Source organism: Myodes glareolus, chromosome 17 (genome assembly GCF_982192425.1).
Source record: "Myodes glareolus chromosome 17, mMyoGla1.1, whole genome shotgun sequence".
In the NCBI taxonomy this organism is placed as follows: Eukaryota; Metazoa; Chordata; class Mammalia; order Rodentia; family Cricetidae; genus Myodes; species Myodes glareolus.
The window spans coordinates 21,346,902-21,360,398 of record NC_142042.1 but is presented as its reverse complement, the minus strand read 5'-3'; the positions used below and the strand labels follow the sequence as shown (position 1 = coordinate 21,360,398).

The following is a 13,497-nucleotide window of genomic DNA, read 5'->3' as shown; positions in this document are numbered from 1 at the left end:
ACTACAGTATTTTGATTAAAGTCTATTGTTAACAAGACTTGGTGACTTCATTATTCCAATCAAATGTCTTCTCAGTGCCCTTCAAACTTATTCAAATATATCTCCTTTATAAAATCTTTCTCACCACACTTGTAAGAAATTTAATTTTTAAAATTATTTTGCATTTCTCTCAAGACCAATGCTAAAACCATTCCTAAAATATAACTAGAATAGATCCTGAAAGGATAGAGTTTATCTTTCACAAGTAATAACCTCAAAATACTTAAATGAAGAAATGCATCTGATATAGGAGACATCAACATGCCCATAAATCATAATTGAAGAATGCTACAGCTGACATTACTTACTTCAAAGTCTAAGTCACACAGTGTTAATTAATATGCATAAATGGGAGTACAGTGAAATTAGAATCTCAGCAGCCATACATGGTTTTGAGATACAGTCATGTCTCATTATAGAATCTCAGGACTTTTATCTCAAAATGAATTATGTCATGAAAGAAAACAATAAACAAATATTTATTTGAATAAGAAATAAACAATAAAGAAAGGAAAAGAGAAAAAATAAACATTAAAACCTCATACTTTCAAGAAAAATTCCAGTGCACGCTAAAATTATTTTTTGCTCTTTTGTTTTGTTTACAGACAGTACAGGGGCTGTGATTAAATGTCTTGTCATTTTCCCAATGTTAACAGTTTCCTCTCCCCAAATCCTCTTACTCCAGTTGGGTCACCACATTAGCCTGTGGTTCCAGGGGCAGAGAGCCCTTCTGGTAGGAAAGGTAGAGCATAGGAGCAGGGGCAGGAAGATGACCACATTTTCATGCACAGACAGAAAACAATGATGGAGAAAAGATAGTATGGAAAAGTTCTAAACTCTCAAAGCACATCTCCAGTGCTATACCCCCCCACAACGCTCCCCCTCACTGAAGTCCCAAAACAGTGAACCAGGTGGAGACCAAGTGTTCAAATACAGCCTGTGGGGGACATTTCTGATTCAAAACATTACACACGAATATCATTATTATAACTGTTACCAAAACCATGAGGGTGCCGAGTTTTTCTCATGTTGTCTATTTCTGATTGGACCGAACTCAAGGTCAACTGTTAGTAATTGTAATGAATTCTCAATATAATGTCCTTTATGTGATTTCTGTCACATAGAAGGAGTTAAATAAAAAATGTATTTTGTTTATTTCTTATTCTTCTACTTCATAGTCACAGGCTCCAGGTAAGTGGTGTGCCTTTGGCAAATTAAAGAGATGCAAGTAGAAGCTTGTAGTATGGTTGGTGCTGCAAGGAATGTCACCCTGTGCTCAGCAGTTCCTCCAGCACAGGACCTAAGAAGCACAACTGCAGAGTCCCGAGTCTGTCTCCTAGCTCTCTGATAGATACTATTTATTACTTCCACACCTGAGAAAGTAACTGGTGACACATACATTGGCACCAGAAGACAGTTGTGTTAAGCACCGACAGATAAACGCTAGAGTAAAATGATGACATGTATCCTAACATCTGGAGCATCTTACCCACAGTGCTTCTATAGATAATGATGGGCACTGATACTTGGTACTCCCTGAAGGATGAAGGATGCAAATCACAAATTTAGTACCATGTAAAAAGTGCTTGGGGACTCTCATCTTCCCACCATCCAGGTTTATCCTTTAACCCTTCTATCCAATAGCAGACTATCACTGACATTTTGAGGAATGTCACCTATATGCTTCCCTTACTGTCACTAAAGCATTCCCATTGGCTAATAAAACATTTCCCCAAAGCTCCCGCTGAATTATTTAAATAGAAGGACCCTGGAATACCTTCTTGATAAAATGGTACTTTAAAGATGTAGTGTGGGTTTGCCTAGGAAAAGCCATAATAAGAGCATCTATAATGACCCACCTGGCATCTCCCCTGTGATGTCTCCTAGTCTACACTCTCACCTCCAGGGAGTGAGTTAGCACAGATCCTTTAGGGTGAAAATATAAGATGGCCAATGAAAGCTCATAAATCTTGGTAAATAATTTCCAGACAATACCAAGAGGCAAACTGTGACTTTAATAACAATCTTGAGAAAAAAATTGAACTTTCCTTGAAAAAAATGAAAATCCAGGAAACTTTATTTTCATCTTTCATCTCTCTGAGCACATAGATCAAATCTCTCTTCTGTTCTCAGGTGAGCGCTCCGCACAGGGGAAAACCAAGAACTGACAGCGTGATGGATCCTCCCTATACCTGGGCAATAAATATGTGAGTTCCCTAATTCCATTCACAGAAACACCCATTAATATCTGTTTCCTTAGCCTTCTATACCTCAGATTATTTTATAGACTTTTATACTCTGAGCTTTTAATGGTTGCTGTCAATGAAAACATCATTGACTATTTGTCTAAAAACAGACTGTAAGAAAAGCTATCAGAAAAACAACTGCTGTCTTGACTCTAGAACATTCTTCCAGTGGCCCTCCCCACTGCCTAAAGAATGACACAGCTCCCATGTTTCCTTGTGAGTAGAATCCTCCTGCACCTGGGGTAGGCAACGTTCATAGGGTAATGATAACTCACAGGACACGGGGACAATACGTACAGACTTGTAGCTTATTGTATGTAGTTTATTGCAAGGAGGGACAGCATACAGAAGCAACATGGGGTTAAAGATGTACCTTTCTGCCATAGGCTTGCTCAGAGCTGGTAGTTCAGCTCCACTGGAAACCCAACCACTTTCCTGCCCTAGGGACATATTCAGAGGCACTTCCTCTCAAGAGTCACAAAACATGGCTATGGGCACCAAACTGTTCAAACCAAGTGATCCGAAATGCAGTCTTAGCTAAAGTCCTTCATGTTGGCATTGCACTATGGAAGCTTGCCTAACCCAAGTGTAGGAAGCCTGTATTCACAAGGGAGCATCATCCAAATGAAGGAAGAGGAAATTGTAACAATTCTTAGGCACATGGGGAAGGCTGAAGGCAGGGAGAGATGCAGGGTGGGGGGTTTATCCAATTCCCATTTAGCTGTAGGCTGCACCCTACACAAAGAGCTATAGGCGACTAAGGAATACTGAGAGCCAGAGAAAGTCTTCTCCAGGGAAGAGCACATCCATCGGTTATCCAATACCAAGCAGTCATCCCTGGAGGCATAAATATAAGAAACACTGTACAGACTAAGTCAATTGTATTTACATCTTCAGTGATACATACATACATATATTCATTTAATAACAATTAATGAAAAAAGAAGTCATGGGTTTGAAATAGAGATAGGAAGGGTTTATATGGAAGATTTGGGAGAAAAATGAAGAGGGCAATGATGCAATTATTTGATAATATTTAGAAATGGAAGAAATATTTTTTTAAAAAATCCAGTCTGGAGAGATGGCTCGGTGTGTAAAGTGCTTCCTGAACTAGTAGTGTCAGGATGTCACTGTGGATTCCCAAGACCTATGTAAATGTGTGATGAATGTGGCAATCCCCTTATAATCTTAGCTCTCAGAAGTGGAAACAGACTGCCCCAGAAGCAAGCAAGCTAACTAGCCCCACTAGACAAATAGGTAAATTGAGTTCAAGTGAGAAACCCTCCCTCAATATACTAGAGTGATCAATACAGACACCATCAACCTTTGGCCTCCACATGTTCTCGTGTGCATGCCTACATGCCTGGACAGATACAGCCACACAAAACATAACACATACCTATCATACACGTGAAGAATATATATATATATTCCTGAGCTATGATTTCTTGTCTTTGGATTTGCAAAGCTACACAACTCATGTTGCTCTTCTGAATAATTTTGGGATTGCATAACCATATTCAGAAGACTAAAGATCAGAAAGGCGTGGGAAGAAACAAGTTTGACATCTGCCAATTGTACCGTCTATTTGTGTTACTTTTTCTTCAACATACATATTTCTGTCACTGCACTTAGAATGTAATAACCAGTGAGTAATTTCTGGGTTGTCAACTCAAAATCAGATATCAACGCAGAGATTCAGAATGAATTGGAATGAGTTCATCAGAATTAAGGAAGGAGCAAAGAAGTTGGAATCTGTACGCAACAGAAAACACTGTGCAAACAATCATTCACATTCAAATTTGTCACCTCAAATGAACATTCTAGATACATTTAATGCTTCCTGTTTCATTTAGTGATCATCCATTTTTTCAGGTAATTATAGTTAATGTGAATTAGCAGGGCACACAGGAAGTAAAAAAGACTTTTGAGCTGTGATCTTTGACTTCTGCAAAGCATTATCGACTGGAAGAATAAAATCGTACATGAGAAATAAAAAAACAATTACAGAAAGATGCTGGCTCATCCATTCAAATCTATTCTAACACCTGCTACGTATATAACAATAGGAGGGTTACTAGGGGTCCAGAAAATAGTTCCCTTACTCTGCAGATTTAGTGTTATATTGAGGAATGCTCTAGAGGAACAGAATCTATAGAACAAATATATATAAGGCTAGTTCAACAAGGGCTGCCGTCATGTTGGAGAGACTGAGAACCCAGTAGTAGCTCAACCCCTGAGGATGAAGGTCTCTGCAGTCCTACTCTGGCCTGGAGGGTTCCTGGAGAGCCACTGATCTTCAATCCACATTTGATGCCTGAAGAAGCAGGACTCTGAAATCAATGAAGGGGTGCATCTGTGGTGGCAGCAGCATGAGTAAGGCAATCAGGCCAAAAGCATGTCTTTCTTTCTTAGCCTTCCTTTTATTTGTAGTGCCGCTAGAAGGTGGGACCCTAATTTGGAGTGACTCTTTCCATTTCAAAGAAGAGAAAAATCTTCATGAGTATCCCTATTAGATTATCTCTTAGTTACTTGATTCCAGATCCCGTTGAGCTGATAACCAAGATAACCAGCACACCGAGCCTTCATACTTATTTTGGCTTCAACTTTTCCTCTGTAGTTCAATTTGATAACAGTTGTGAGAACAAAGATGATTTTATTCTCAAAATAGTTGGCACCATACTTAAAAATAGCTATTTGAATTTTTGTAATTGATTTTAAAATCTTGTGCTTAGCCAGGCAGTGGTAGCTCACACCTTTAACCCTAGCACTAAGAGACAGTGACATGGATCTTTGTGAGTTCAAGCCCAGTCTGGTCTACAGGATGAATTCCAGGACAATCAGGGCTACAGAGAGAAAACCTGTCTTGAAAAACCAAAGAAAACGAAGTCTTGTGTTTGCATCTGAATGCCACTATAATCAAAGAACCAGAGCTGTGTGAAGCACCATCCTGAGCATTTTTCTTTACAAGGTGGTCCTCCTTGGCAAGTGTAAATGTATCCTGTTATTGTTCACTGAGTCCGTTCTCTTATAAGGAGAGGTAAAGTTGGAATGACTACAGGACATAATTTATTGTCACACGGAACTTCTGCTAAGGCCAGAATTTTTACTGGTGTATTGGTTTCATAGCCATTTTTATTCAAGTAGGTCATGTGCTTTGACCATACACATCCCCTGTATCTATCCCTTTCTCTTCCTCCTTCTCTCCTCTTCCTCCCTTCCCCGAAACAGCCTCGTTTTTGCTTTTAATGTTATCTATATAAAATCTAAGGACCACAAAACAGGAACAGGTGTACACATTGCCTTTCTGATTCTGGCTTATTTCACTTAATATGTTGGTCCCCATTTGCACCCATCTTCTCGTTCCCTAACCAGTACATTTCATCTCCCTTCTTCTCTCACATGTGCTCAACCATCTGGGGTGTTCTGGAGAGACATCAAGGAGGTCCTCAACTACAGCTCCTTCTACATCGTAAAGCTAAGCATACGCTCTGGATACCACTCCCAGGACATGGAAGCCATGGTCCTGGGGATTTTGGGGTGGAGTACTTGTCTAGCTTGTGCAAGGCTCAGGGTTTGGTGCCTAGCACTGTTTAAGAGTAAAACAAGATGTGCCAATTGATTGGCTGTGGACAAGGAAAAAATAGAAACAGTACTGCTGATGCCACCCACACCTCCAGCTTGTGTGCTTGGATAAATCAAGAAAATAACAGCAGAGATGGAGATTATGGAAGGAGGGCCAGTGTGGGGAAGCTAACCATTCTCTACTCAGAATGTTCATATTGAATATTCATGTGACCGCTCTGTATGGCAAAAATGTAAGGAAGTCTAACACTTCTTGCCTAGACCAGTCTTCCTCCACCACCTCCGAGTTCTCTACTTCCTTAGAGCTGAGCTTTTGTTGTTCTTTTCACAGGTTTAATCTTCAGCTTCCAAGATCCAAGGATGGAGAGGAGAGAGTCCTAAGGAACCAAGACAGCTCACAGTCTCCTCACCAGTCTGCGCCAGCTGCCTGTCTCAGCAAAGGATGGACATATACAACCCGGCAGAAACATAAAGCCTTCTAGACAGCTCCTGTCTGAAACATAGAAAATCAGATGACTAGTTTTCAGGGACGTTTCTAGGAGGAACTTCTGTGAGCAGTGACCCCTCAGCCCAGGCAGGTGGGCTCCCGGGAGACCAGTCATAGCTGAGTTTAGCATTTCCAGGGCTTACAGCCTTGATCTATGGAGACCTGTCTGTATTCTTTGTGTTCTCATATTAGTTAGTGTTAGTATTTATTGTTTCCCACTATGTTAATGAAGGGAGATTTTGCAAGTGTGATGTCAAATGTTAAGTAGAAATCATACCATGTTCCTCTGTACAGACAGGTATGTTATTCATGTTTTCATGTGTTACTTTTAATAAGTAATGGCTGTACTCAGCACATTAAACATTACATCATGACTATGGTGTGGCACTGGCATTGTATTACCATAATTTTGACTGTTAGATTGATTTCTAGATTATGATTTTGAATTAGAGTATGAGAAAAAACATCTGTAAAAATCTGTTGTAAAAATTTAAAAAAAAAAAAATCAGAGGACCAAAGTATCAGCCAACAGTTGAGGGAAAGACATTGTCATTTCTTTGGTTTTCTCATTTGTAATTCATATCATGTGACAAGAATACCAAGAAGGTAGCAGGGTTAGATGTCTTTAATGGATCCATTTGACCGATACTATCTCTGTGGTATTTTTATTTATTTATTTATTTTTAGAATAGCCCACGTTGAGCAAGCAATCATTACTAAAACTCCAATGTTTAGAAAATCAACAATCCATCAATACTTAATTGGGATGTTATTTTTCAACATGGCAGCTTCCTAAAAAGCCCTTAAAAATATAGAGCCACCCCCATTAAGAGCAGACTTTGTTGCTGGAACCAAACGAATCAACCTTCACCACTTTTTTTTTTTTTTAAACAAAAGGGATCAAAATATCAAGTTAACTGAAGTTCTGAGCAAAGTTCCAGAACTAACAAGCTGCAACTGGTAGCTCCTTTGAACAGCTGTGATTTCTTTAGCTGAACTCAATGAAAATTTGATCCGAGGGAAGGGTTGGTGAAGACGGAAAGACATATTTGACAGCACCTTAATGATTTTCTTTTACTGAAATATACATGAAATCTTTCAGCTTTAGGGTCTTAGAACTATTTTGATTTTGTATTCCTGATATTTGAGCTGTTCTAATCAAAGATATCAAGCAAGCATAAATGCAAGTCTCATGGGTGTCTCTTTACTTTTCTGTGAGAAGGGAAGAGAAATGAGCAGGGATTAAGGGCGGAGGATAAGTCTCTGCGCTACGTGTGTTTTCACATTGGGCCTACTTTCTAGGTTCAAAAAGTCTAAAGCATGAGACAGTGATGGCAGCACACCCAGCAGGGGCCACATATCTTTATTCTAGATTGTTCCAACGAACTCCTCCGCTAAAACCTTGGGAAATAGATGCATTGAAAAGAAACAAACTCTTCTACTTCCGCATTAATGTCTTTGTTCTACCTTTCATAACATTATTAATATAACTTGACCATTCTAGATAAATAACTGATCATAACGGAATGGCTCTAACCTAACAACTAAAGTGTCAAATCTTTATTAAAGGTCAAACTGATAACAGAGAATTTTTGGACATACTCAGGAAATCGTGTAGCAACAGCCTCCAAAGTAAACTCAACTCTGTCTTTTTATAAACCAACCTCAGTGTCAGAAAGGATAAGATATTTGGTTTCAAGTCAATAATATCATCACTGAATTTTTTTTAGAAATAGATAATATATTGATCTATTTTAATGCCCAACATTATTATGAGGTTTTAATAAGGTCATACAGTCCAGATGTCATTTAAATCAAAAGCAAGGCCTTTCGTGTATTTGTGCTCCCTGATAATATGAATATGAGTCTATCAACAAGCCAAACACCAACAAGAGGTAAATAACTGCTGTTGTTACCTGAGAACACGTGGGTGCTACCGAATAACACACTAGCTATTATTGTTGTTGGCAAGGCAAGACTTCTATATCCTCCCCTGGTTCAGCTAAAATATGACGTTACATATGGCTGGCACATATCTTACCTTTCTATCACATATATTTAAGTCTGTGAGAATCAGCGTATGACATCATCTAATCTTCAGTGATGGACATGTTCATTTTTTCTGACGCTGTTCTGATAAGCTCTACTTGTCATGAGATTTTATAGCTGACTAGCAATGAGTACAGCTTAATGGTAGAACACTTGCCTAGCATGCATGAAGCCCTGGGTTTGATGCCCAGAATAAATACAGATAGATGAATAGATAGGTGATAGAGAGATAGATGTAGATAGATAGATAGATGATCGATAGGTAGGTAGATAGATAGATAGATAGATAGATAGATAGATAGATAGATAGATAAAGAGAGAGATGATAGGTGATAAATAAATGATATATTATAAAGATGATAGAAGATAGATTTTTAAAAATTGTATTTTGAATGCCAAGCATGATTGTGCATAATAATGCCAGAGCTTGGGAGGATGATGTCCCAGGCTATGACAAAATACTGGAGACATACACCCACATATACACATACAAAGTTGTATTTTGAGTGGTCATACAGTTTTCTATATCACCAGCTCCCATTCTCTACAAATCTCAGGTTGAAAAGGATAGGAATGTGCCTACAATGAACATGTCTAGACTATTTTATGTTGTCTTTGTTTACTGAATACACAGCGTGGCATCTATTTACCCATTTATATTACTTTAAGTATTGTAGTATTATTATCTGAGAATGATTTAAAGTACATGGGAAATATGCATCTTATATGCAAATATGTCATCATTTTATACAAGAAAGCTGAGTATTCACAGTTTTTTTTTTCCTGGGATACCCTCAGGGATTATAAATCAATTATCTGTAAATATGATATCAAGAGTCTGTTATGGTCTGAGTCAGTGATTTGCTGTCTTTATAACCAATACCCTAGATGAGTCAACTTCTAAAGAGAAAATGTGACATTTGAGGAGGTTCCAGTTCATGATGGAGTGGTAGATACCAGAGCTTTCATGGTTGGGAGACAAAAGAGAAAGAACCCAGAATTACCCTCAAGGGTACGGACCCAATGTCTATAGTGCCTCCCATTAGGCCCTATCTACTAAAGATACCACCGCCTCCCAAAGCTACAAATTGGGGACCATGCCTATAATTGGTGGGGGATTGTGGAATACTGACAATACAAATTGTATCTGGGCTAATATAGAAGATATTCAAAACATGAGAAATTAGCCCTCTGATATGTACCCTGAACTAAGAATCTGGAATGGTGTATCCACAAAATTATTCCTTAAAACTTCCCCACCAGCAAGATGTGGTGACTCTTGTCTGTGATCTTCTTGAAGCAAGAAGATCCCTGAAGATTCTAGGTTAATGTCAGCTACACAGTGAGTCCCAGGACAGCCTGGGATACAGAGTGAAAACTTGGCAAAGAAGAAGAGGAGGAAGAGGAAGAAAACAGGGAAGGGGAGGGGAAGAGAGAGGACTATAAATGAGAAGGGAAAAGAAAAACTTCCCCTAGAAATACTTCCCAGTCCATATAAGAAGATATTTTGGGTCCTGGGGGCTTGAGAACACTTATTTTCTGTTCTGTCATACATTTTTAAAGGAAAAAATTATTTTTGATAGTCCACAGAAAGATATTCAATAGTACATTCCTGGACTTGTAATAAAAAAAATTCTACTAAAGCAAAGGTCACCAACAATAATTTGAAAGTTTCCAAGGGCTGTTTAACTTTTAAAAATGAGTAAGAAGCCATAGATATTTTAAATCATAGTTTGCTTATTTTTAAAGAAATAAAATTCTACCAAAGTAATAATGAGAAGTATTGATAGCTATCACCAAGTCCAGTGCTATGAGCCAAGCTTGTGCTAAAAATATCATGGCTGATATCATGTTAGAAGTATCTTCATCAAAAGACGCACAAGTCAACTCAGAAATTTAAGGAACCACCCAGAAGATTGGGCAACCAATAAACAAAAAGCATGCCCCAGCCTGTGGCCAATGCGCTATTGGCCACAACAATACTCTACTATATGGCTAAAGGCTTCGGTTTTCCTAATCACACAAAGCAGGGAAGAGATGATGCTCTTGGTCGGGATTTTTAAAAATGGGAAGTAGACCTACCATTCCACTACTAACACTTAAAAACCTAAACAATCATCTCAGAAGACACACTCTGAGTAGCACTGAGCTAACATATGTAGGCTCAGGAGAAACCAAGAAGGTGCACCTTGAGGACCTGCTATTAGTTCAGTCCAAACTGGCCACACACAAAAGAATCCTTAACCAGAGTGTGCTCATCGTTCCGAGTTGAAGAGAAATTCATGCAAGGAAGGGAGCTAACATGGCTAGAATTGGTGGAATGCAGAAGCAGATAAGAACTCACACAGAAAAGAGCCTTCCAAAATCTACATGCAGGAAATAATATCTGTTAACCTCTCAACACAAGGAAAACACCATGAGGTCAGGAGAAAAAGTACTAAGGAAAAAGTGGGAGACACATAGCGTGTGTTCATTGGTGTCACATACAGTCCAGATATGATCAGGGTTAATAAACGATGCCTGAGAATCTTTGTGCACCACCTCAGTTAATGACCCTGATATTCACAGCTAGCAGAGGTGCTAGAACACTGCAAAGTGAGAATGTCTCCAGATAACCCCTAACACAGCTTACAAGCAGTATGCCAATCCTCTGAACATTTAGCAGACTTCTTGGATTCTGACAATCTTTATAAAGGCAACAAAAATAAAACACAAAAATGCAACAATATAAATTTCAGGACTCTTCATGCCCAATTTCAGACATCATCAGATTATGGAAAAAATACTCAATAGTACATTTCTGGACATGAAATAAAATACTCTACCAAAACAAAGGTCATCAACGATAATTTGAAAGCTGCTAAGGACTGTTTAACATTTAGAAATAAGTTAAGTAGACATAAATATTTAAAATTGTTTTTTAATACAATGAAATTCTGTCAAAGTAATAATAAGAAATATTGACAGTTATCATTATGCCCAGAGGTATGAGCCAAGCTTGCACTGTGCTAAAAATTCTACAACTAATGTCATGTTAGAAGCATCATACATATGTGTGTGTGTGCCCAAGAAAATAAATGAACTGCAATTGTTATTAAAATTAGTCAATAAAGTAGATTCACAGTTTAAAAAAAAAAAAAGGATGAACATTTTACAGCTAATTAGATAAGGTCAGTGTAAACAACCAGCCAGGGAAAGGTGCTTGAAAAGAGAAAAGAAAAAAGGAACAAATAAATAATCCTCATGAACATAAATGGCAATGCTTTTAACTAAATATTAGTAAACCAAATACAGCACATTTTAAAAGTTTCTGGCAATGATATTAATCCCAGAGATCCAAGTATTTACTCTTCGAAAATCAATCATTATAATTTAGCCTATTAAGAAAGTAAAGGAGAAAGTGTGTTTTTTCTCAGTAGACCAAAAGGAGCACCTGAAAAATTTCAATGCTCATTTATGATACAGTATTTTATCAAACCACATTGTTAAAAAATCATCATAAAAGGAAAAGCTCATTTACAAGAAACCTAACTCTTACAGAAATGTTTAAATGTCTCAATTATTTTCCCTCAAATTAGAAGAATAAAAGAATGCTCACTTCTATCTCTTCTTTCAAATATTTTTGTTGGGAGGGTGAGGAGTCAAAAAGACTTAAAGTATATTATGGAGAAATAACTTGGTATGTATGACCTACTAAAATTAAATCAAGAATTTATAAGCAACTTAGATCCATAAAAAGAAAGGAGACTGAAACAGCAATAAACACTCTTCCCATGGAGAAAACCCCAGGACAAGACATATTTACTGAGGGAGTCTACCGTTATTTAAAATCACTTTATTTTCAATAACTTGTAAATTTATTTTTAAAAAAGCATCATGCAGTCAGGATTGTATGACCAGTCTGACAATACTGTCCAGACCCAAAGTCTGTACAGCTTAATCCACTTCTATACATTTAGGACAGACATAATGAAGTCAATGGGCTTCACTTTGGATTTTGAGCCTACACCATCAATTTTCAATTTTATTATTAAGCATTTATCAACCACAAAAATGAATAACCCATGACAGAATTTAAACTCAAAAAAGCAACTAGCTTTATATGTTCTCTTATGAGTCCCACGCCCTTTACCCATATTCCATCCTTCTTTGTAACCTAATAGTAGCCTTTCTTTTTCTCCTCATCACATTGCATAATGTACCCACACTTACACCCATTTGCAAATATGCATATATACACTGTAGGCTAAGATCTGATTGTAAGAGAAAACATGTGATTTATTTTTCTTTCTGAGACTGGGTGACTTCAATATTATACACTCTTTTGAAAATTTTGTGATTTTGTTCTTCTTTAGAACTCAATAACACCCTGTTTTATATATGTCCCAGATTTTCACTATTTATTCACCTGGTGATGGACAATTAGACAGGTTACATTTCCTTGTAATATGGTAAATATGGCAGCAGTAAGTAAACTTAGAGGATGAAAATTTTTCTGCATCTACTAAACTTTTAAGGAAGAGATAACATCAATATTCTTCAAACTGTTCTGCAAATAGAAAGGGAAGGAACATTATCAAACTCATTCTGTAAAGCTGGTGTTAATCTGATACCCAAAGCAGAGAAATGACCTTCCCAACACACACACACACACACACACACACACCCCACAAACACAAAAAGAAAACTACAGACTATTTTCATTGATTAAAATAGATACCAAAAATATTTGTAAAACAAGTTGAAGGATGCATAAATAAGATTATCCACTTTCACCAACTAATTTCAACTCGGGGATGTAAGGTTTGTTCAATATCTGTAAATCAATAAATAATACAGGTCATAGTCTAAAGGACAGAAATTTCATAATCTTCCCCTTGACAAAGTTTAACATGACTTCATATAAAGTCCTTGCAGAAACTATAAATAGAAGACACATACATCAGCAATAAACTAAAGATCAACATTACAATAAATAGGGAATAACTAAGAAAAGAAACTCCTCTAAGTTAAGGATCTAATTAAGGGTGTCCACTGTGACCTGTTTATCCACAATATAATACTTGAAGTCCTAGCTAAAGCATTAAGACA

At 37.5% G+C, this 13,497-nt stretch overlaps 1 protein-coding gene across 2 annotated transcripts in view; it reads left to right on the top strand.

Annotated features, from left to right (window-relative positions):
* The window catches only part of Emcn (endomucin), a 91,152-nt gene extending 84,421 nt beyond the window's left edge, over positions 1–6,731 (top strand). For both annotated transcript variants that reach the window (XM_048456944.3, XM_087897543.1), the window contains exons 11-12: positions 2,173–2,246; positions 6,202–6,731. In XM_048456944.3, coding sequence (XP_048312901.2) covers positions 2,173–2,207 — 35 coding nt within the window. In that variant the 3' untranslated portion in view covers positions 2,208–2,246; positions 6,202–6,731. The remainder of the gene's footprint in view (positions 1–2,172; positions 2,247–6,201) is intronic.
* The last annotated feature ends 6,766 nt before the right edge of the window (positions 6,732–13,497 follow it).